General features: G+C 40.9%; 1 protein-coding gene across 2 annotated transcripts in view; it reads left to right on the plus strand.

Moving 5' to 3' along the window:
• Positions 1–18: 18 nt before the first annotated feature.
• Positions 19–24018, plus strand: part of ST7 (suppression of tumorigenicity 7) — a 320806-nt gene continuing 296806 nt past the window's right edge. The window contains exon 1 of one of the 2 annotated variants that reach the window (XM_006859311.1): positions 19–203. In XM_006859311.1, coding sequence (XP_006859373.1) covers positions 53–203 — 151 coding nt within the window. In that variant the 5' untranslated portion in view covers positions 19–52. The remainder of the gene's footprint in view (positions 204–24018) is intronic. The other variant, XM_006859310.1, reaches the window with a different exon arrangement.

The following is a 24018-nucleotide window of genomic DNA, read 5'->3' on the forward strand; positions in this document are numbered from 1 at the left end:
AATCATCCCAGCAGACACCGAGAGCCGCGGCAGCAGAGAGCAGCGCCGAAACATGGCTGAAGCAGGCACTGGCTTTCTGGAACAGCTCAAGTCCTGCATAGTTTGGTCTTGGACGTATCTCTGGACCGTGTGGTTCTTCATCGTGCTCTTCCTGGTCTACATCCTGCGGGTGCCTTTGAAAATCAACGACAATTTAAGCACAGGTAAAGTTGGGCCGCCTGGGCCCGCGGCCTCGCCCCTCCCCCGCCCGGAAAGTTAGTGCAACTCGCGCGGGGCCGCTGCCGGCGGGGCGGGCGCGCGCTCGGGGCCGCGCCGGGGACCGCGCACCGGCCGCCAGAGGCCTCAGGCTGAGGACGCGGCGCCTCAGGTAGCTGGGGTGGCGGGAGGCCTGCCGGGGCCGAGTAGCCCTGCATCCCCGCAGGGAGGAGCCGCGCTGCGCACACGGCGCGAGGAGGGCCCTCCCGCCACCCGCCGCCCTTCCTGGCCAGCAGCAAGAGGCTTGGAACGAGGGAACCCCGGGGACGCCCCTCGGATGTCCACGCTTGACGTCCGAGGGCTCCTCAGAGTTAGACTGTGGCCCTCTTCATCCTCCGGCGGCCGTGAATGCGGAGCGTTCCAGGGATTCTTGTGCGAATCGGCTCTCTCAGGCGGTGGAGCCCCCCAAAGGATCGTGCGGTTAGCGCCCTCCGCCGGGGCGGCGGGGTGGGCTGCCTCGGGTTTACTCCTGAGAGCGGTTGTTGAAGGTGCTGTTAGGTTCGTGGATGACGTGTCAGGTTACCGACCTGAATGTCGGAGGAACAAAAGCCGAGACGGCCGATCTGGAACGGAGGGTGGTCTCAGTGGGTGTTTGAAAAGGATTCGACTCTTCTCCCTCCCCTCTCCCCGCCTGCGAGCTCCTTTTAAAGACCCTCGAACTAGTAATACTAAAAAGTTAGATGACGCTTCCCAGGCTAAAAGGTGAACCCGCTTGTCTTATCTACACGGTCACGATTGCAGAAGTCATTAGAACAGGATCTAAATACACATGCAGTCAATCAAATCATTACAAAGTAGCCACAAGGCAAACCCAGACCAACAGTACCACCCCTGAAACAACTCGGAAACACAAGGTATATTTTGAAGGCAGGCTGCGACCCCACTTGAAGTCTGGAAATAGTTGTGGGATTCAAGTTAGGTAGGCCTTCTTTTCTCTTCCTTTCTGTTTCACACTAAGCTGGGAGTTCTCACAGTTCCGAAATAGATCTGTGTAGATTGCTGTTGGACTGATGGTGTGGCTCTGTAGGATAAGCACTGCACTGCAAACCACAAGATCAGCAGTTCAAACCCACCAGCTGCTGCCCGAAAACCCATCTACAGGGTTGCTATAAGTTGAAACAACTCTACAGCACTAAACAACAACAATATTGTTGTTAGACGTCATCGAATTAATTTCATTCATAGTGACCCTAGACAACACAGTAGAACTGGGCGGCCGGTAGAGCTTTCTAGGTGTAATCTTTAGAGAAGCACATTGCCAGTAGCAGCCAAGCACTTAAGCACTGTGCCACCAGGGTTCGTTCTGAGGGTGCACGCACTCTATAACCATATTCATGTTCTACATAGTGTGTGATTTCATACTTCGGGAGTCTAGGTCTGGAATGACATTAAAACAAATTGTAGAACACTGAAGATAATGTGGACTCCTGATTTGGCGCTCTAGGATCAGCACTGGACTGTGAATCACAAAGGTCGGCAGTTCAAACCCACCAGCTGCTGCTCGGAAACCCGATACAGACAGGATCCCTATGAATTGCAATAGACTCACTGGCACTCACAACAACAACAAAGATAATGTACGCACACATTACTTTGCTAGGCATTCTGCTTTTTGAAATACTAACCCTGAGACCTCTTGATTGTTTTAACTTTGACACAAGGGACCTTTGGTAGTGTCACTGGGAGGCAGTTAGGATCCTGCCCCCCAGAATCTTACCAGTTTTTCAGACGCTTCTCAACACTTGAAGTCAGTCATCCCACAGTAATGGTTTCCTGCTTTTTACCTTTTATGGTGACTGTTTGTCACCAGAGTCCTGGTGTGGCGATGTAGGATAAACACTGAACTGCTAAACCCAGAGCTGGTGGTTCAAACCCATTAGCTGTTCCTTAAAGCCTTATACAGGGTTGCTAAGCTGGAACCGACTTGAGACTTTTAACGACAACGACAGCCTATCGGACTACTGTCTTCATTTAGATACTGTCTTCATTGTCTCAAAGATACCTTTTAATTCCACAGTTCCATAATTGTAAGAATTTGCGTGATTGTATGTTGTTTTGTTGTTGTTATTGTTAAGTTGCAGCGAGTTGGTTCCCACTCAGTGACCTACTTGTCCTTTAAAAAAATACATTATATTATGTTACTTTTGTTAAAAATGTACACAGCAGAAATACACCAATTCAACAATTTCTTCATATATATTCAATGTCTTTTCTTTTAAGTGAAAGTGAGAATAATAGGAAAACTGCTAAAAGATTGCTATCAACTTAATTCAGTTTCTCTACTGCAGTTGTAGTCCTAGTGTGGTGTTGTAGGATAAGCACTGGACTGCTAACCACAGATCCACGGTTGAAACCCACCAGCTGCTCCTCAGAAACCCTATATAGGAACAGTAGGAGTTGGAACCAACTCCACAGCCCTTAACAGCATCAACAACATACTGCAGTTACTGAGGCAGAAGGTTCAGGCCAGAGGGCTCCGTAGCGCCCCCTAGACAGTCCTACTTGCCGGAAAATCTAGATGAGTGGTGGTGGTCAGGTGGTGGTTATGTGCCGTGGAGTCGTAACAAAATAGGTCTTATTTGGCTGTTCCTAAGTCCTGGTGTGGCACTGTAGGATAAGCACTGGACGGCAAGGTTGTTTTGAACTGCAAGGTTGGTGGTTCAAACTCACCAGCCGCTCCTCAGAAATCCTTTACATGATCACTATGAGTTAGAACTGACTCAGCAGCATTTAGCAACAGCAGGCCCTGTGGTCCTTGTTCTTTCCCTGAAGGTGTAGTAAGTGTTCCTGGAAAGGCTACTGCTCTAGAGTTGGGTTTCGGAGGCTGTGGGTGCCGCAGGTCTCCCTCTTCAGGGACGTTGAGGACACAATCCCAGTGAGGTACAGGGGAAGGCTGTCGAGTGCCAGAACCTCCGTGACACCAGCCCGCTCTGTACTTTACAGGTTGTAGAACGTGGGGAAAATGTTTCCTGTTTTTTCTCAATATCTTTATTGCTTACCACTACCATCAAGTCAATTCCAACTCATAGCGACGCCACAGGACAGGGCAGAACTGCTCCATAAGGTTTGTTATTAAGTGCTGTCGAGTTGCTTCCAACTCATAGCAACCCTGTATAGCGTTTCCAAGCAGCAGTTGGTGGGTTTGAACCAGTGACCCTGTGGTTCATAATCCAGTGCTATTCATACAGCGCCACACCAGGAGTTCCCATAGGTTTTAAGAGGCTGTAAATCTTTATGGAACCCAACAGCCCCTTTGCGGCTGGTGGGTTCGAACCACCGACCTTTTGTTTAGCGCCTCCATGCTTAACTAATCCATTATGCCACCAGTACAGGGTCGCTATGAGTCGGAACCAACTCCACGGCACACAGTCACCACCACCACTCCTATTGTCTTAGACATTTAAATTTTTAGATCTCATTTGTTCATGTTTTGTGATGAAAGTGCTTAGTTTGATTTTTCGTTTTTAAATTTCTTAAATGCTGCCTATGCATAGGGCACCGTGATAGGTGCAATGATGGGAAAGAAGGCAGGCAAGCTTGTGAAACTTGATTAAACAAGGAGTTTACCATATGTCTACAACTTCCTGTAATGCAAGGTGGAGTGGGTCAGGTAATCAAAGCTTCCCTTGAGCTGAGCCTCAGGGAGTGAGGAAAATTCTAGAGTTCTGAGTTGTGGATGCCAAGGGGTGAGCCTCCCAAACGTAGAAAATGCAGCTTGCCTTCAGAGAACTGTGACTCACATGGACATTTACTTTAAACCAAAAGATAAGGACTTCAATGAGCAATAGTATATTTCAGCTCTTCTATCATGTATACTTTTCCAGTAAAAATATTTTTAAGGTTCTTTCCATAGCTTGTCTGAGTTTCATTGTAATTTTCTATTCTTACCATCTCAGTTTGCTTGTTCATGGTTGTATTGAGCCAATGCCATTTAGGATAGGGATAAAGTTCAAACGATTCCACTGTGTTCTGTTAGACCACAAGAGAAAATGTCACATAGGCAAGCAATACAGGTTCGCTTTAATCATTGATTTTTGATCTGTGCCCTTGAGTTGGATAGATAGGTAAATGTTAAAATAGTTTTTTGATGTACTGAAAAACAAAGAACTTTTAGTAAGATGAAAAACACACCTTCAATTATATTATTATTGCCACTTTTCAAGTGAAATTAATATCCCCAAACAATGCTTTGGGATATTATAAATGACAGAATGACAGAACATGATTTTTTTCTTAGGAGCAGCCATACAGGATATTATTCAGGAAAAAGAATAGTTTTTTTTAGCGTAGTGGTTACGAATCGAGCCTGCTAATCTCACCACCGTCAGCAGTTGGAACCTACCAGCTGTTCTGCGGGGGAGAAAGAGCTTTCTGCTCTCATAAAGGTTTATAGCCTCAGAAACCCTGTGCAGGGTCCCTATGAGTTGGAACCGACTCCACGGCACGCAACAACAACAACAACAACATGACTTACTTTATACCATGGTGTTGATCGCACTTTCTGTTCTATCCTACATTAAGATTTTAGATGCTACACTTAAAACACCTTTTTTTTTTCAAACTTTTTATTGTGAATTGAGTGAAGGTTTACAGACAAGATGATCAGTTTTATAGTCAACAAGTCATACACTCTGTTTCATCTCAAAGATTGCAATCCCCTCCAATAACAGTTACCCCACTTCCTCTGTGTGGTTCCTATTTCCATTCCACCCACTTTCCCATCCTTTCCTAGCTCTGTCCTTAGGTAAATGTTGCGCTTTTGATTTTGAATGATTGATCATTCCATGGTGAGCATACCTTACTAGTGTTGTTGTCCCCACTATGTACCTAGTTACTGCTTGGCTGAAAATTGGGCCGCAATGGTAAATTCTTTTCCAAATCTGATGGGTGGTATATGCCTGATCTTTTTTTAAAACTGATTTTGAGTTCTGTTCCACATTTTCTCCCACTCTGTCTGGGACTTGCTAATGTGATTCCTTTCAGAGCAGTTGGTAGTGGTAACCGGGCACCATCTAGTTCTTCTGGTGTCAGAGTCCTGGAGACTGATGTTCTCATGTTCGTGTAGTCTACTGGACTAATAGATTCCAAGCACCTTCGATTCTCAGCACTCTTCTTTCTCTGACATATGGAAGGACTAATAGCTGCACCCTAAATGTCTGCTTATGAATTTTTAAGATCCCAGATGCAACTCACCAAAGTAGGTTGTAGAACATTTGTCTTTGTGGACTATGTTATGACCATTGACTAGGGTGTCTCCTGAGACTATGGTCCCGAGTCCTCAGACCCAGCAACTCATTGACGTAAGATGTTTGATAATACCTGAGATTTTTTCATCATTTTGCCTACTGTATGATCCACCACATTCATATATTTGTGGGTATACTCCCTCTCTTTCTCCCATACCCAGTCAGCCTCCCATAGCCATGTACCTACCTGCAGAACACTGTTGTTCCAAGGTTGAAAACAGCTTTTCTTAAAACGTACAGCTTTGCCATTTTTGTACTGAGCAGATTAAGTGATTTTTCAATTCTTTTCCTGTTTCCTAAAAAGCATGTTTTCAAAGATCTTTGAAATTTATTGTCACTTCTTGTGGAAAATAAATGTCCTAAGCCTACAGTTGTTTATATTGTTAAACATTTTTCTTGTTGTTTTTGTTAATTAGGATGATAAATACAGATGCACAACTCTTAAATAAGTGTTGTTGAATTGAAATGATATGTAACTCTGGCCGATGCGGCTCAATTGTATTTTCATGTTAGAAATCGTTGCTCTAAATTTAATTAACACTGTAATTCTCATCTGGACTCCTGGTGTGGTGCTGTGGGTTAATGCACTGAACTGCAACGTTGGTTTGAACCACAAGGTCAGTGGTTCAAGCTTACCAGCCGCTCCTTGGAAACCTTGTACAGGGTCGCTATGGATCGTAACTGACTAGATGACACTAAACAACAACATAACATTTCTCATCTAGAGGAGTTGGTTGCTGTTTACATGAGCCTTTGACTTCTGCTGTGCTTGCTGTCTAAATGTTCTCCCTCATGTGTAAATCTCACCATCCTTCACGGACCAGTTTGCTGGTTACCTTCTGATCCCTTCAACTCAAGTAGTATTTTCTCCACTTTTCAAATGCATTATGTGAGAAGCCTGTTGGAGTTTTTGGCTTGCACGGATTATAGTTATGTGTGTGTATTATGTGTGTCAGTGTTTGTGTGTCTATCTCTTTCTGAATATACTTATATTTTATAGTCTCTTCTAATGCTAGTTCTTGGCTTCCGAGTATGATTCCTTAATATGGACAAATGAATCTCCAAGTTATTTTGTATACAGTGAATTGAAATGGAAACAATGTAATTGATCAAATATATAACTGGATATGTGCCCTATTTCAGTTTTTGACTTTAGATTGAGGTCGGGGTTGTCACAAAAATTTAACAAATTCTTCGATGGGTCATATGCATCTGATTCACTGTTCAGTTTATGAATACAAAAGGACATTTGTCTGATTCATGCCACCTTTGAGTTTAGGACATCTTAAAAGAAGCTAGTTATAGTCTAGTCAATTCTGATTCATAGTGACCCGTGTGTATCAAAGTAGAACTCCACAGGGCTTTCAATGACAAAATGTTTCTGAAGTAGATCACCAAACCTTTCTTCTGAGGTGCCTCTGCATAGAGAGGCACTGCCAGGTTTTTGGTTAGCAGTTGAAAACATTAGCTGTTTGTATTACCCAGAATCCTTAGAACATCTTGTTGTTGTTAAGTGCCGTTGAGTCGATTCTGACCCAGAGCGACCCTGTATAGGGTTTCCAAGGAGCAGCTGGTGAGCTTGAACCACTGACCTTGCAGTTCAAATGACTTTGCAGTCTGACGCATGAGCCCACAGCGTCTCACCAGAACATCATTTTGTTCTTAATTATTATTATTAGTTTTTAACTTTTTTTGTGAATTGAGTAAAGGATTATAGACAAGATCATCAGTTTACATTCAACAAATCCTATACTTTGTTTCATCTCAATGACTGCAATCCCCTCCCTGCAACAACAGTTCTCCCGCTTTCTGCCTGTACTTCCTAGTTCCATTCCAGCCCCCTCTCCATCCCTTCTCAACTGTGTCCTTAGTACGTGTTGCTGTTGTAATTTTGAAGGATTGACCCTTCCATGATGAGCATACCTTATTAGAGTTGTTATCCACCTATTTATTGCTTGGCTGAAAACTGGGCCATGAGGGTGACTTCCTTTCCAGATCTGAAGGGTGGTCAAGGGCCAGAGTCTCAGGTTCCTCCAGTAAACCCATTTTGTTGTGTTTTGTCTTTTTTTTTTTTATATAATTTTGAGTTTTATTCCACATTTTTAGCTGCTCTAACAGGGACCTTCTAATGTGATCCCTTTTAGAGCAGTTGGTAGTGGTAACCAGGGAAATAGAGCATGTTTTATGTTAGTGATAATTATACTCCCATTTTGGGAACTGATACTTGTTTTCTGTGTTCTATGCATGCATTATCCATACAAATTAATTGTTCAGGCATGAACTGTGTAATTGTGTAGACTTCCCAAGGTTTTGGAGAACTGCTTCATCAGTTTCACCCTTATTTTGAACTTAGTACCATTGACTAGATACCGGCTCCTAGTGACCCTGTATAGGGTTTCTCAGGAGTGTTCTTAATTATTTTTGGAGATGCTTCTCTCAGCCATTAATGAAGCAATCAGAATGATGTCTTTTTCTAAGGCCCTCAGATTCTCACATCTGTTAAATGACGGCTTTATAGTCCTTAAGGTTCTTTCTAGCTCTGAGATTCTGTGTCAGTGTTTTGGGATGGATTCCATTGAGTGCAGAGTGTAGCATTAAGCAAATATATAGAGTTAATGATGTATTTTTTTTTCCTGATTTGAATTATAATAGTGACTACGTCTCCACCTTCTATGTGATTGTCTTCAATGGTTTTCCATCTTACTGAAAATAAAAATTGTAATATATTACTCTGATTTACCAAGTCTCATATTCTGAGCTTTTCATCCCCCTCCATTTTGAACTTCTGTTGCTCTGTACTCTGGTGTCCTGTGTGATGCTGCAGGATAAGCCACTGGACCACAAGGTTGGCTTGCCTTGAAAGGTTGGCAGTTCAAACTCAGCAGCCACTCCTTGGAAACCCTATCCAGGGTCGCTATGAGTTAGAACTGACGTGACAGCACTTCACAATAACAGCCTACTCCAAACTTACTGTGTTTTCATTCGTAAGCATGACTCATGGCCTTTACACTCGTGTCTCTTCACCTGGCTTGTTATTTCACTTGATTTTTGCATGGTAGTCTTCTTCCAGATCTCAGCTTGAATTCTACTTCTTTTGACAGAGCTTCCCTGATGACCAGTCTAAATTATCAGTGCTGTTGTTGTTGTCGTTAGGTGCTTCAAGTCAGTACCGACTCATAGTGATTCTATGCACAACAGAACGAAATACTGCCAGTCCTGGGCTAGCTTCACAATTGTTGCCATGCTTGAGCCCATTGATGCTGCCCCTTTGCCAATCCATCATGCTGAGGGTTTTTCTCTTTTTTCTCTGACCCTCCACCGTATCAAACATGATATCCCTCTCCAGTGACCGGTCCCTCCTGACAATATGTCTGAAGTATGAGAGACGAAGTTTGGTCACCCTGGCCTCCAAGGAGCACTCTGTCTGCACTTCTTCCAACACAGATCTGTTTGTTCTTTTGGCAGCCTGTGGTACTTTCAATATTCTCCTCCAACACCATAGCTCAAAAGCTTCATTTCTCCTACGGTCTTCCTTATTCATTATCCAACTTTCGCATGCATATGACGTTATTGAAAATACCATCGCTTGGGTCAGGCACACCTTAGTCCTCAAGCTGACATCTTTGCTCTTCAAAAGGTCTTGTGCAGCAGATCTGCCTAATGCAATATGTTGTTTGATTTTTTTGACTGCTGCTTCCATGTTGATGATTGAGCCAAGAAAAATGAAATCTTTGACAACTTCAATCTTTTCTCCATTGATAAGAATGTTGTTTATTGGTCCATTGGTGAGGATTTTTGTTTCCTTTACATTAAGAAGCAATCCATACCAATGGCTATATGGCCTTTGATCCTTATCAGTAAGTATTTTAAGTCCTCTTCACTTTCAGCAAGCAAAGGTTGTATTATCAGCATACTACAGGTTGTTAATGAATATTCCTTCAATTCTGATGCCATGTTTTTCTTCATATAACCCAGCTTCTCGGATTATTTGCTCAGCATACATACAGGTTGAATAAGTATGGTGAAAGAATGAGTACAACCTTGTTGCATAACTAACCTAATTTAAAACCATTCAGTGTTCTCATGTTCTGTTTGAACAACTGCGTCTTGGTCCAGGTACAGATTCCTCATGAGCACAATTAAGATGTTCCAGAATACTCATACTTTGTAGTGTTGTCTATAGATTGTCATGATCCACACAATTGAAGGCCTTTGTGTAGTCAGTAAAGCACAGGTAAACATCTTTCTGGTATTCTCTGCTTTCAGCCAAGATCTAACGTCAGGAATGATATCCCTTGTTCCATGTCCTCATCTGAATCTGGCTTGAACCTCTGGAAGTTCTCTGTCAGTGTATGCTTGCAGCCGTTTCTGTATTACCTTTAGTGCTGGTATTTAAAATACCTATGGCATAGCTTCCAGAATCACAGCGATTCACAAGCCACCACAGTATGACAAACTGACTGATGAGTGGTGGTAAATGATCATATAGTCTCTATAATCTCACTGGATTTTACTTCTCTGCATAGCACTTTGCATTGTTGCATATTATCTTTGCTTATTTATTTCTTGTATTCACTTAGTTGCCCCCCCCCATGTATTGTAAACTACATGAGAGTAGGACCTTGTCTATCTTGTCTGCCTTACTCTGTATTCCCAGGATCTGGAATAGTGTCTGGGCCTGTCATGTACTCAGTATGTATGTATCTGTTGAATGAAAAAATATGTCAGTTGATTGTGATTCAGCATTAGTACTGTCCGTTAGGAAATGATTAGGATTTTACCATGTAGTCATTTCTTGTGAGGTTGAGAATTGTGTTTACTGACTCTAAATAAATTTATGAGGATTACCTTGATATGTTTACTGATATTCTAAACCATTCATTAGGAATAAAATTTAACAAAAACTAACTTCTGGTCCATATTGTGAGCTTAATAAAAAAAATACTAGTAAAAAATTGATCATGGTGAGAAGCAATTAAAAACCACTTTTTTTTGTTTTTAAACAGCTAATGAATTACTTTTTTATTTTTGGTTATTGTTAAGTGCCATCAAATAGGTTTCATCTCATAGTGACCCTGTGTACAACACAATGAAACACTACTTGGCCCTGCACCGTACTCATAATTGTTGACTGTGCTAATCCATATCGTTGTGGGTCTTCGTCTTTATCACTGACCCTCCACTTCACCAAGCATGATGTCTTTCTCCAGGGACTGATCCCTCCTAATAACATGTCTGAAATATGAGAGACTAAGTCTCACTATTCTGGCTTCTAAGGAGCATTCTGGATGTACTTCTTACAACACAGATTTCTTTGTTCTTTTAGCAGTCCATCGTGCTTTCACTGTTCTTCTCCAGCACCATAACTCAAATTCATCAGTTCTTCTGTGTTCTTCCTTATTCATTATCCAATTTTCACATGCATTATGAAGCTAGTGAAAATACTTTGGCTTGAGTTAAGAACCACTTTTTAATTATGTTTTTGGAAGGTTTGCACAGCTGTTTAGATTTCCATTCAATAATTTCAACACAAGTTCAGTGGTTATGTTACAATGCCACATCAGGATAATCATAGATTTGTTTTGACATCTAAAAATGTTAACAGTTAATACTGAGCCCTGAGCATAGCACATCAATAGTAGCAACCACATATTGTATACCTGCTGTTCTCATCCTTCTCACTGACTCTGAACCGTGTTCCTTCATTGTGTAAGTCTTTCACCCACTAATTTGCTTATTCATTCATTTGGAGATATGCTTATAAAACTGAGGTTGCCTTGTTCTTGCCGGTTATCACTTAGGTTATACAATCTCATGTCAGTTATGTTCCTCAATGTTTCTGCAGTTGTTTTCTTTGTTGAATCATTACCATCTTTTACTAATATGCTGCGTTATTCACCTATGCTTCCAAGTGTGTGTGTTTGTTTCTTATGAGCAAGGACCATGCGTAGTTGAAGTCACATATTGAAATAAGTTTGACTGTAAGTTTGTTGATTGGAATTGGGAAGGGATGAGGGAAATTAACCTTTATTGAGTTCTTACATGAGCCAGGCACTACTTTATGGCTTGTCCACAAATGCCTATTTCTCTCATGTAATATAACTAGTTTTCTTTTTGCATCTATGAATGAAAATTCGTTAAGGTGAAACAAGTACTGTTATAATAATACAAGTTATTGCTATAAACAAAAAGAGTACAAGTGAACACATTTAAAAATGTATTTTGTTAGGAAAGCAACTTAATTTACAAATAAGGATGAGAACTTGATGGAAACTCTTGGAGTACTTTGGGAAGAGACGGTTTCTTTAGTATACTAGGAAGCTTTAGAGTAGGCATTGTGGCGTTTTCATTTTTGTATTTCCAGCGTATGGTGTTTGCTCTGTGATGGTACGTGAAAAGCTGACTGCCTGGGATACTTTGAGTGTTTTAAAGACTTCAAGACTGATGGCACTGGTCTTCTTTTTTTCACATTACATGTCATCATTTGCACCTTTCCTTTCCTTTGGTTCCGAAGTTATTGCTAGTACTCATCACTCAAGACTGGGACTAATTATTTGGCTGCCACTGAAATGCAGGAGCGATAGAAGGAAACTTCTGAGATAACTAGTGCAGGAGTTAGAGACAGGGAGGAATAAGAGTGCTCTGTGTGTTTAGAGGAGGTGATTGTCTGAAGTAATACTAATGGAGGAATTCGGCATAGGAGGAGGGATAGTACGGTGTGAACACAACTAGTCAGATGGGTCAGAACTCCTCACTGACTGATATAAGACATGGGGCTAGCATAGAATTGACAGAAAGTGTGCAGCTGGATTAATAATACAATTCAAAGTGTGTGGGTTTTTTTTTTTTTTGTTTTTTTTTTTACAATAGCCTGTAAAGGACACCTCCCTGGGCATTCCATCAACAGTTGTGTGGTTGAGATAGCTGCCTTTGGCCTTCAGTTCTAAGATAGGATTGGCCCCTTGACTGGAATGCAGTTTGAATTTGCACTTTGAAGAGTGCGATGTAGTCTTTACATTGGAGTGTATTTAAATCCAAGGCATTCTCCAGAAACTTGTATTCTGTAGACTTGGCTCCCACATTGAAATGTCAGGTTAAAATATATAATGCTATTTTTAAAAAAAATCCTTGATGCTCTTTCTAGCATAGCACCAAGTAGGTTTGTAACCACACTGCTGAATGTAACTGAATGTTACACCTGTCTGGTGTAAACATGAAAGGATATCTCCTAACACCCTCATTGTATTTGGGATGTCACTGTAAGAATATCCATAAAGGGTTGTATGTTTTCTGAGACTATGTCATGAAACTCATTTTGATGTTAAAATGGAGCAGGAGAATTCGTTGCTTGTGCGTTACTGATACTCACTATTCAGATATAGCTGTCATTTCTACACTACCTACTGTGCTAAAATAAGAACCTGACCAGCCTAGTTAAGCTATTGTTGTTGTTGTTAAGTGCTGTCGAGTCTGTTCTGACCCATAGCGACCTTGTATAGGGTTTCCAAGGATCAACTGGTGAGCTTGAACCGCTGACCCTGCAGTTCAAACGGACTTTGTGGGTTAAGCTGTAGCAGTGTTTTATTGTAGCTGTGGCCGTGGCCAGAGGAGTCGCTGTTCAATTGCAACTGCTATATCTTCCAGCAAAATAAGGCAACTTTTATCTTAGAGAACACTTTTTCTCTTCTAAATTTTAGGAAACCTAGAGCATACTGATTGTTTGCATACTCTGAGGAGAACCATAAATCTAATATCTTGATTAAGTGACTTGTCTTTCAGAAATTATGTGCAACTGTGGAAAGGTCAAGGACGTGAAAAAAAGTTCTTAGGTTAGTGAACAAGGACTTTTCTGTTTTACTATTAAAAAAACTTAACTATATTTTGTATATTCATGACCTGGGGGACATATGTCACCCACCAACATTTTCAGCCTCTTGGGAAGCTGCTATCCCAGTTATAGTATATGATATAGTCTTGTGGGGACCTGTCACCAAACTGTGTGAATCTGAAGAAACAGGCTTCACTTGACCAATCCTACTACCGGAGTCCACTTAGAACATATATGTACCACCTAATTTTATCAAAATTCATATTACCTAATTTTTTTTTTTACCCTTGATTTCAGCATACCTTCCATTACTGAAAATTCAAAACAGAAAATAATAGAGTCATGAAATGGTTAAAACAGCACAAATAGTAGAAACACTTTGAGCATAAAATAAACAAAAGAAGTAGCTTTTGAAAATAAGCAGTTTGGATCTGGGTACCTGTGTCATCTAGAGTTAGAGTTTTTGTTTTGGAGTAAGTCATAATTCCATTAGAAAGTATTATTAATAGTTGTTAAGTGTTGTTGAGTCCATTCTGACTCACAGTGACCCTGTAGAGGGTTTCCAAGGAGCAGTTAGTGAGTTTGAGCCGCTGACCTTGAACCTTAATGGTTGAGTGCTTATCCTACAGCATTACGCAAGGACTCCATTATTAATAGAGAACAGTAAAATGATTACAGTTCTTCCTTCTCTTATGTGTCTTCAATTTTCAGTCTCCTTCTCTTAAGAACGAAAGAAGGAAATTTACTTTCTTACCAAATTAGTCTTTTCTATTTATTTGTAAGTGCTGTTTTTGAGTATTAATACCCACTGCTATCAAGCCGATTTCTACTCATAGCCACCCTATGTAGGGTTTCCAAGGCTGTAAATCTTTATGGGAGCAAAAGTCTCATCTTTCTCCTATGAAGTGGCTAGTGCCAGCTTTGTAGTTAGTAATCCAGTGCTTATCCTATAGTAAAACCAGAACTAATAAAATAATACTCTTGGTTAGTTCACAATTTATTACACTCACTTGACTCAAATGGTACTATTTTTGTGACACGTGCCAGGGGACTCACAAAAAGTTTGTGGAAAAATACCATTAGCTTTTTGTTAGTTTTTTCCATGGACTTTCTGAAGCCCCCTCATATTGAAATTTATTTAGTTTCATAGTTAAGAACTGTATGATCTGGTTTGTACTTTCCTCTGAGGAGGGGTCAGTGAAAAAGATGAAGACCCCCATGAGATGGATTAGCCAAGTGGCAGCATCAATGGACTCAAGAGTGGCAACAGTAGTGAGGCTGGCCCAGGATCTGGCAGTGTTTCCTTCTGTTGTGCATCAGGTCACTATGAGTCAGAACTGACTCAACGACCTCTAACAACAACAGTGGCCACAGGAAAGGCTTTCCCCACCGTTTCTACAACTTGTGGTGACCACCCATGGTTTCATTTCTAGCTCTCTTTCTAGGAATAAGCATGACTTGGAAAAATATAAAATCTCTTTTAACATTTTTTCTTCTATACATTGTTGTTGTTGTTAAGTGCCGTTGGGTCAGTTCCAAACCATAGTCATTCTGAGGAGCAGCTGGTGAGCTTTAACCGCCAACCTCGCTGGTTCAAACCAACTTTGCAGCCCTGCGCATTAACCCCAGCAGCATACCAGGACTCTTGTGTATATTGTATTACCTGCAAAAACAAGATAATATACAAATATATTTGGTGGTGGTGGCAGTGTGCAGTGGAGTCGGTTCCAACTCATAGCAACCCTGTACAGGGTTTCCGAGGCTATAAATCTTTACGGGAGCAGAAAGCCTCATCTTTCTCCTGCGGAACAGCTGGTAGTTTCTAACTGCTGACCTTGAGGTTTGCAGCCAGATTCATAACCACTATGCTACCAGAGCTCCTTACAAACATATTTAGGCAATAAAATATTTAAACATTAGTACTTTTTAATGAATTACATTACTTTGTTATCATTTATTATTTCCTTAAAATATGCTATGAGACCTGGTATGGTGCTGTAGGATAAGCACTGGACCGCAAGGTTAGTTTGAACCTCAGAAATCCTATACAGGGTCGCTATGAGTCAGAACTTATGAACAACATCAACAATGCCTCATTTGATAGGCGCTGTGGGTTAATGCGCCAGACTGCAAAAACATTTGAACTGTAAGGTCAGTGGTTCAACCTCACCAGCTGCTCCTCAGAAACCCTATGCAGGGTCACTGTGGGTCAGAACTGACTCGATGGCACTTAACAACAACAACAATTGATACTTGGCTCTATGAAAACCTGTATCTTCTTTAGTATTGATTGCTATCATAATTTTTCATCCTATTTAAAACTATATTGTACTAGTCAACAAGAAGATTTAAAACTGGCAGCCAGGCAGTGCCAGTCTTTTGAAATGAATTTATTTACTAGAGATTTAAAATAGCTTAGGCAAAGATCACGTGCCTTCCTAGTTAGGAAGCCCAAATGTGTTTGCAAAGTGACATCATTTTCACCTTTGCATTTAAATGAAAACTATCCTTTTCTTATTCTGGCACTGGCACTTTGCTTTCCTCCCTCTTTCATAGACTCTGGAGAACAAGATGCTTCTTGTATCACAATGTTCTGTGTCCTTCATTCCTTCTCCTCCTTTTACCCCAGGGTACAGAAAATTAGCTAAAATGGGAAGGTCAAAGTTTCAAATTAATTTTAAAAATGTATCAAACATTACTTAGTAAAATAAGATTGATATTAGGAAATCAAACCTCCATGATGTAATAAAATATTTCAAAATACTGAAGGATTCACCTTGCTATCTGTACCTGTATGTGTTATGTGCCGTGGAGTCGGTTCCGACTCATAGCGACCCTGTACAGAGTTTCCGAGGCTGTAATCTTTACAGGAGCAGAAAGTTTCATCTTTCTCCCGCAGAACAGCTGGTAGTTTCTAACTGCTGACCATGAGATTAGCAGCCTGATTCATAAGCACTATGCTTTCAGAGCTCCTTGTAGGTTTCTATCATTCCTACTTTCTTTTTGTCAATAATCACAAAGTCAGTCTAATAGATCTGGGTTCCTTAGGCTCTATCTGCCTGGAAATGTTGTTGTTGTTGTTAAGGTACCCTTGAGTTAGTTCAAACTTTAGCAATCCTGTGTACAGGAAAAAGAAAAACCTTTCCTGGCTATAGGCCATCCTCGCAACGGTTACGTTTGAGCCCAGTGGCGCAGTCACTGTTGTTAATACATCTCATTGAAGGTCTTCTTCTTTTTCTTGGATCCTCTATACTTTTCCAAGCATGATGTCCTTTTTCCAAGAACTGGTCCCTCTGATAGCAAGTCCAAAGTACATGAGGCAAAGTCTCACCAAGAGCATTCTTGCTGTACTTCTCCCAAGAAAAATCTGATCATTCTTCTGGTGTATTTAATATTCTTCACCAAGACCATAATTCAAAGGCATCAGTTTTTTCTTCTGTATTGCAGATTTTCTTAATGCAATATGTCGTTTGATTTCTTGACTGCTTCCATGGGCATTGGTTGTAGATCCAAGTAAAACGAAATCCTTGACAACTTCACTCTTTTCTCCATTTATCATGATGTTGCTTATTGCCCAGGTGTATTTTTGTTTTCTTTATGTTGAGATGTAATCCATACGGCAGGTTTTAGTCTGTGATGTTCATTAATAATTATTTCTAGTCCTCTTTGGACGGAACTCTGGTAGCGTAGTAGTTACGACTCAGGCTACTAATCTCATGGTCAGCAGTTCGAAACTACCAGCTGTTCTGCAGGAGAAAGATGAGGCTTTCTACTCCCGCAAAGATTTACAGCCTCGGAAACCCTGTACAGGGTCGCTATGAGTCGGAACCAACTCCACGGCACATAACAACAACAACAGTCCTCTTTGGAGTCCTGGTGTAGTGCTGTGGGATAGTGCAAGACAGGGTTGAACTGTGAGTCGGCGGTTCAAGCTCACCAGCCACTCCTTGAAAGCCCTACAAAGGGTCACTATGAGTTGCAACCACTTGATAGCCTCTTTGCTTTCAGCAAGCAAACTTGTAGTATCTGCATATAACAGAATGTTTATGAGTCATCCTCCAATCCTAATGCTGATTTCTTTTTCATGTAATTTAGCTTCCTGGATTATTTGCTCTGCATCCAGATTGAATCCATATGGTAAAAGGATTCAACTATGATGCACATTTCCCCCCTGAATTTAAGCCATGCAATATCCCCTTGTTCTGTTCAAATGACTGCTTCTTGGTATGTACAGGTTCCTTATAAGCACTACTAAGTGTTCTGGAATTCCCATTCTTCACAATGTTATCCATAATTTGTTATGATCAACACAGTCAAATGCCTTGCATAGCCACCAAAATACAAATAAATATTTTCCTGGTATTCTCTGCATTTAGCTAAGATTCATCTGATGTCAGCAATGGTATCACTTATTTCACATCATCTTCTGAATTCTGCTTGAATTTCTGGCAGTTGGTTGTACTGCTGCAATCATTTTGCAATCTTCAGCAAAATTTGACTTGCATGCAATATTAATATTGTTAATAATTTTCACCTTATGTTGCATCACCTTGTTTTGGAATGGGTATGAATATGAATCTCTTCCAGTTGGGTGGCCAGGTACTTGCCTTTCAATTTTCTTGTTATAGATGAGTGAGCATTTCCAGCACTGCGTTCGTTTGTTGAAACATTTCCGTTTGCATTCCATCAGTTCCTGGAGTCAATGCTGCTTGGGCTTCTTCCTTAAGTTCTATCAGTTCTTGATCATATGCTGCCTCCTGAAACGGTTGAATGTTGACCAATTCTTTTTGGTACAGTGACTGTGTTTTCTTACCATCTTCTTTTAATGCTTCCTATAACTTTCAATATTTTACTCATTGTTGTTGTTGTTATGTGCCGTGGAGTTGGTTCCGACTCACAGCGACCCTGAATAGGGTTTCTGAGGTTGTAAATCTTTACGGGAGCAGAAAGCCTCATCTTTCTCCTGCAGAACAGCTGGTAGTTTCGAACTGCTGACCTTGCGGCTCGCAGCCCGATTCATAACCACTACGCTACCAGAGCTCTTTCAAGATTGTAACTTGAGGTTGGAGTTTTTTTTTTTTTTTTTAGTTTTTTCACCTTGAAAAATGCCAAGTGTGTTCTTCTTTTTTGGTTTTCTAACTCCAGGTCTTTACACATTTCATAATAATATTCTACTTTGTCTTCTCAACCTGCCTTTGCAGTGTTTTGTTCAGCTCTTTTACTTCATCATTTCTTTTATTCACTTTAGCGTCTCTACATTCAGAGTTTCTTCTGATATCCATTTGGTTTTTTCCTTCCTTTATTGTCTTTTTTAGGAGTGTTGTTGTTCTGTAGGATAAGCACTAGACTTCAAACCACGAAGTTGGCAGTTTAAGCCTATAGCCACTTGTTGGGAGAAAGATGAGGCTTTCTGCTCTTGCAGAGATTTACCAATACAGGGTTATTATGAGTTGGAACTGACTCAATGGATTTAACAACAACGTCTTTTTTTTTTTTTAAGTTTTTATTGTGAATTGGGTGATACTTTACATGGGAGAAATCAGCTTTACATTCATCCTGTTGTATTTCTTTTCACTGCAATGATTACTCAATGCATCATCATTCGACAGCATTTGCTTTCGTTCCATTTTTTTTTTTTTTGGATGTACACCAAGCCACTTAGGAATATTCAACCATTCAAACAAACAAATAAAGGGTACATCCCACAAGCCTGCCCCTCGGCTGTCAGCACACAGCCCCTCTCCCTCCCTGAGTCCAGGGTCCCCAGCCGCTCCATCTCTCCACTTCATCATCTCTGCCTTCATTTGTGGTGTTACTTACTGCTTCTTTGGATAGGGTCTCGCACTCCGCTCTTCTCCCTTGATGGTCCCAGGGTCTTCCACTCCTGGACTGCAAGATCAACCACTCCCCTCCTTTTGTTACAAAACGTCTACCTTTACATTTGCAACACTCACAATCAGTCCAGATAAAAATTATTCACTGTTGAACCACAAGAGTCTTATCCCCATCTCCTTTCGCCAGCCCCGTCCAGACAGATTGGAAACCACTCAGTGGAGAGTCTACCTTCCTCTGTGCCCTCTGAAACTAGGCTCCCTCTTGAAAGATTGTAAACCAGTCACTTCTTGCCTTTGTGGTTGTTGTTAGGTGTCATTGAGTCAGTACTGAATCATAGTGACCTTATGCACAGCAGAATGAAACACTGCCATATCCTGGGCCAACCTCACAAATGTTGCCACACTGGAGCCCAGTGATGCTGCCACTTTGCCAGTCCATCTCACTGGGGGTCCTCCTCTTTTTCTCTGACCATCCACCTTACCAAACATGATATCCTTCTCCAGTGACTGGTCCCTCCTGACAATATGTCTGAAGTATGAGAGACAAAGTTTGGCCATCCTGGCCTCCAAGGAGCACTCTGGCTGCACTTCTTCCAACACAGATCTGTTGGTTCTTTTGGCAGCCCATGGCACTTTCAGTATTCTCCTCCAATACAATAACTCAAAAGCATCAATTCTTCCTTATTCACTGTCCAGCTTTCCCATGCATATGAGGTTATTGAAAATACTATGGCTTAGGTCCGGCGCACCTTAGTCTTCAAGTTGACATCTTTGCTCTTCAACACTTTAAAAAGGTCTTGTGCAGCAGATTTGCCCAATGCAATACGTCATTTGATTTCTTGACTGCTGCTTCCATGAGTGTTGATAGTTGATCCAAGAAGAATGAAATCCTTGACAACTTCAGTCTTTTTGGTCCAGTGGTGAGGATTTTTGTTTTCTTTACATTGAGATGCAATGTATACCGAAGGCTGTGGTCTTTGATCTTCATCAGTAAATATTTTAAGTCCTCTTCACTTTCAGCAAGCAAGGTTGTATCATCTGCATATCGCAAGTTGTTAATGAGTTTTCCTTCTGATGCCATGTTTTTAGCGCCCCTCCCCCCCATTTTGGGTAGCCCGTGTCTAAGTTGCCCATCTCTGTCAACCCTGTGTACCGAGGGGTGGGAATGATCCTCATTGTAAAGATTTGTTCCTTCTTTTGAGCTACTACATCCATAAGTATAGGTCATGTTCATCAAATTGTAGCTGATTACTCTTTTTTCCCTTTTCTTTCTTCCTCTAATCGAGTTCTGATCATCCAGCCATTGAAGCCAGGTCAAATGGGTGCTATCTGCAAGTATGGGTGTTCTGGTCAACATTGTCTTTTTAATAGACCTTTTGTTTTCTTCATATATGAGATCCTTGATATCATCCCACCATTCATCTAGGCTTCAGTCAAAGTGAAGTGTCAAATCTGTTCTTGAGATGGTCTCTAAGTTCAGGTGGGATATGCTCAAGGTCATATTTTGGCTCTCATTGACTTGTTTTAACTTTTCAGCTTCAATTTGAAATTGCATATGAGCAATTGTTGGCCTTTTCCACAGTCAGCCCCTGGTCCTGTTTTGACTGGTGGTATTGAGTTTCTCCATTGTGTTTTTGAGCAGATGTTTGATACCTCTGCATTCCATCTAGAAGGTCCTTATGTATAGTTGCTGTTTATGCTGTTGAAAAAGGTACTTGCAATGAATAGGTCATTGGTCTTGCAAAAATCTATACTGTGATCTCTGGCATCTGTTTCTGTCACTAAGGTGATCTTTTCAAACTGCTGAATCTTCTTTGTTTTCAACTTCTTCATTTAAATCACCATTAATTATCGATGCATCTTGATTGCATATTTGATGAATTTCAGAATACCAAAGTTAGTAAAAATCTTCAAATTCCTCATCTTTGGCATTAGTCATTGGTGCATAAATTTGAATAACAGTCGTATTAACTGGTCTTCTTTGTAGGTGCATGGATATTGTCTTATCACAGACAGCATTGTACTTCAAGACAGACCTTATAATGCTCTTTTTTACAATGAATAGTGATACCATTCCTCTTGAATTTGGCATATAATAATTTTTATCTTCTCTCTTTAACATGTGTTTAGCTGTAAAATCCTATCGAATTTGTAGTGCCTTATGAATCGCTGTCTTCAGTTCTTACATCTGCATCTAACGAATTGGGCTGCGAGCAGCAAGGTCAGCAGTTCGAAACTACCAGCTGTTCCACGGGAGAAAGATGAGGCTTTCTGCTCCTGTAAAGATTTACAGCCTTGGAAAGCCTATGCTGGGTCACTATGAGTCGGAACTGACTCCACAGCACATAACAGCAACAACAACCACGCTATTACAATCATCACTCAACTGATCTTGCTCCCTCTAATCTCTTTTAAGCTATCCTCCATACCAGAATATTGCTTTTAAATCCTTCAATGTTTTTCTGTTGCCTAGTAAATAAGAGAGACATATAAACTTGATATTCTAGTAATACTTTAGACTTTCTACCATTAGCTCCAGAAAACTTTTCTGTCTGGACCTGGGATATGGAATATTATCCTTTCCTTTATAGTCTATGCTATACTCGGGGTATACTTCATTGCATTTCCACCAAGCTCATATTCTAATCATCTTCAAAATTCCTCACTCTTCTGAACATGGAAACTAGATCATTTATCTGCAAACTTGATACTTCTAGTTTACCTGAGTCTGGATAGTTCCAAATACCCCAAATCTAAGTGTCTCCACATAACCTATACCTATAGCAGAACCATCGGAGAGTACATTGCTGACGTGATACCCATCCCTCTGTAATAGCTTCGTTTGGGTTTCCTACAAACCAGGAATTAATTAATTAATCAGAAATTGGTACAGTTACCACCGTTTAATTCTCAGACCCAGTTCAAATTTCACCCAGTAATGAACTTTATATAGCAAAAGTTTGCAAGCATTTAGTTGTATGTCTCTCCAATCTTCAGTCTGAAACAGTTTCTCAGTCTTTCCTGGATTTTCATGATTTTGATAATTTTGATTATTGTTGTTGTTACACCAGTAGAGACTTCGATGGACTATATATATTTTTTATATCAGATTGTTCTACATTTGGTCAGTGGAACCCTCTTCAAGTGGGCTTCTGTGTCCTTTTGACATGCATCTGTAATTCTCAGAGGACTTTCTAAGATATTCTGGTGTGGCCCTGTTGGATCAGCACTGGGCTCAAACCACAGGTCAGCAGTTCAAGCCTACCAGCTGCTCCTCGGAAACCCTATACAGTGTTGCTATGAGTCAGAACAGACTCAGTGGCATTAACAACAACATAACAATAGCAAAAACAACAAATAGTCCAAGGAGCTCTGGTGGTGTGGTAGGTTGAGCATCTGCTGGGTCAGAGGTTTAAATCCACCAGCTGCTTCTCAGGAGAAAGGTGAGTCATAGTGTTCCTGTAAAGATGTAAGAGTCTAAGAACCTCTCTGGAGCAGTTCTCCTCTGCCTTGTAGGCTCACATGAGTTAAAATCAACTTGACACCAGTAGGGACTACGTTCCAGACTTGTCTTGTAATTCCCCTGTCCAGCCTTGGAACCAGCCATTTCTCTAAGAATCCCTATTTCCTTTCAGTGGAGAAAAAATATTTGGAAGCTCAAATCTGTGCCTAAGGTACATATTGCAATTGGGATGTTTCTGTTCTCCAGTTCTGTCAGTAGAAAGAACAAAGGAATAGATAGACAGGTTTTTAGAAAACTACCCTGGTTTTTGAAAGTTAGTTTTATGCCACTTCTGCTTTATGAAAGTGGTGGCTCAATGATAAGTACTGAACTGTGAACCACAAGGTCCACGGTTCGAGCTCCGCAGCCACTCTGTCGGAGAAAGATGGCGGCTTTCTACTCCTGTGAAGACTTAGTTTTGGAAACCTGGTAGAAGGTTGCTATGAATTGGAACTGACTCAATGGCACGTAACAACAACACAACATTAGTACCAATATTTTCTAAACAAAAGAAATCCAAAGAGGATTTTAGCTTTTTCAAAGAAGGCAAAAAGCAAAACTGGTGTCCAGTGTTTGTGGTTTAGAGGCATACCCCTCAAGCAGTGAACATGAAGTTGACAAACTCCTTCCCTACGCTCTGCATCTCAGCATCAAGTCGTCATAGCTTTGAAATGTCTGTGACCACTCTGTTATTGGTGTTAAGTGCTGTCAAGTGGGTTCCGACTCACAGCGACCCTGTATAGGGTTTCTGAGGAGTGGCTGGTGAGGTTGAACTGCCAACCTTGCAATTCATACCAACTTTGCAGTCCAGCACATTAACCCACAGAGCCACACCAGCATTGAGGCTTTATGTGTTATTTGGTACAATTTGGTTCATCTGGGAATGTTCACAAAAATTTCCCATATAAATTAATGGTAATTGCTTTTTTACTTTTTGCCATTATAGCTTATGAAAAATTTCATAGGAACATTCTACTTTCAGATAGTTGGGTAACCTGTATAGAAATAGATAGATGCACATTTATATCTGTATTTGTTTTTATTCTATCTGCTAGCGATCTAACTATGAGTTCACATCCAAACCTCAGATTCCAATCTAATCCCTGCAGTGTTCATTCTTGTTTTCTTCCTTTCCAGATATGTTCCTCCTCTGATTCTGAGAAACCTGGCTCCTAGTATCTTTCCTATATTTACTTGTGTGCTCAATTCAACTGTATGTAGCCTCTATCTCTTAGCATTCCTGTGTGATTAGATCCCTCTTCACCTCACTTCGGGCTCCAACATGCTTGGATTCTAAAACAGCCTCCTCAGAGTCTCTGCTTATCTTCTTTGGGCTCCAATCACAAAGGGCCC

This window comes from Chrysochloris asiatica, unplaced genomic scaffold, assembly GCF_000296735.1.
Source record: "Chrysochloris asiatica unplaced genomic scaffold, ChrAsi1.0 scaffold00032, whole genome shotgun sequence".
NCBI lineage: Eukaryota > Metazoa > Chordata > Mammalia > Afrosoricida > Chrysochloridae > Chrysochloris > Chrysochloris asiatica.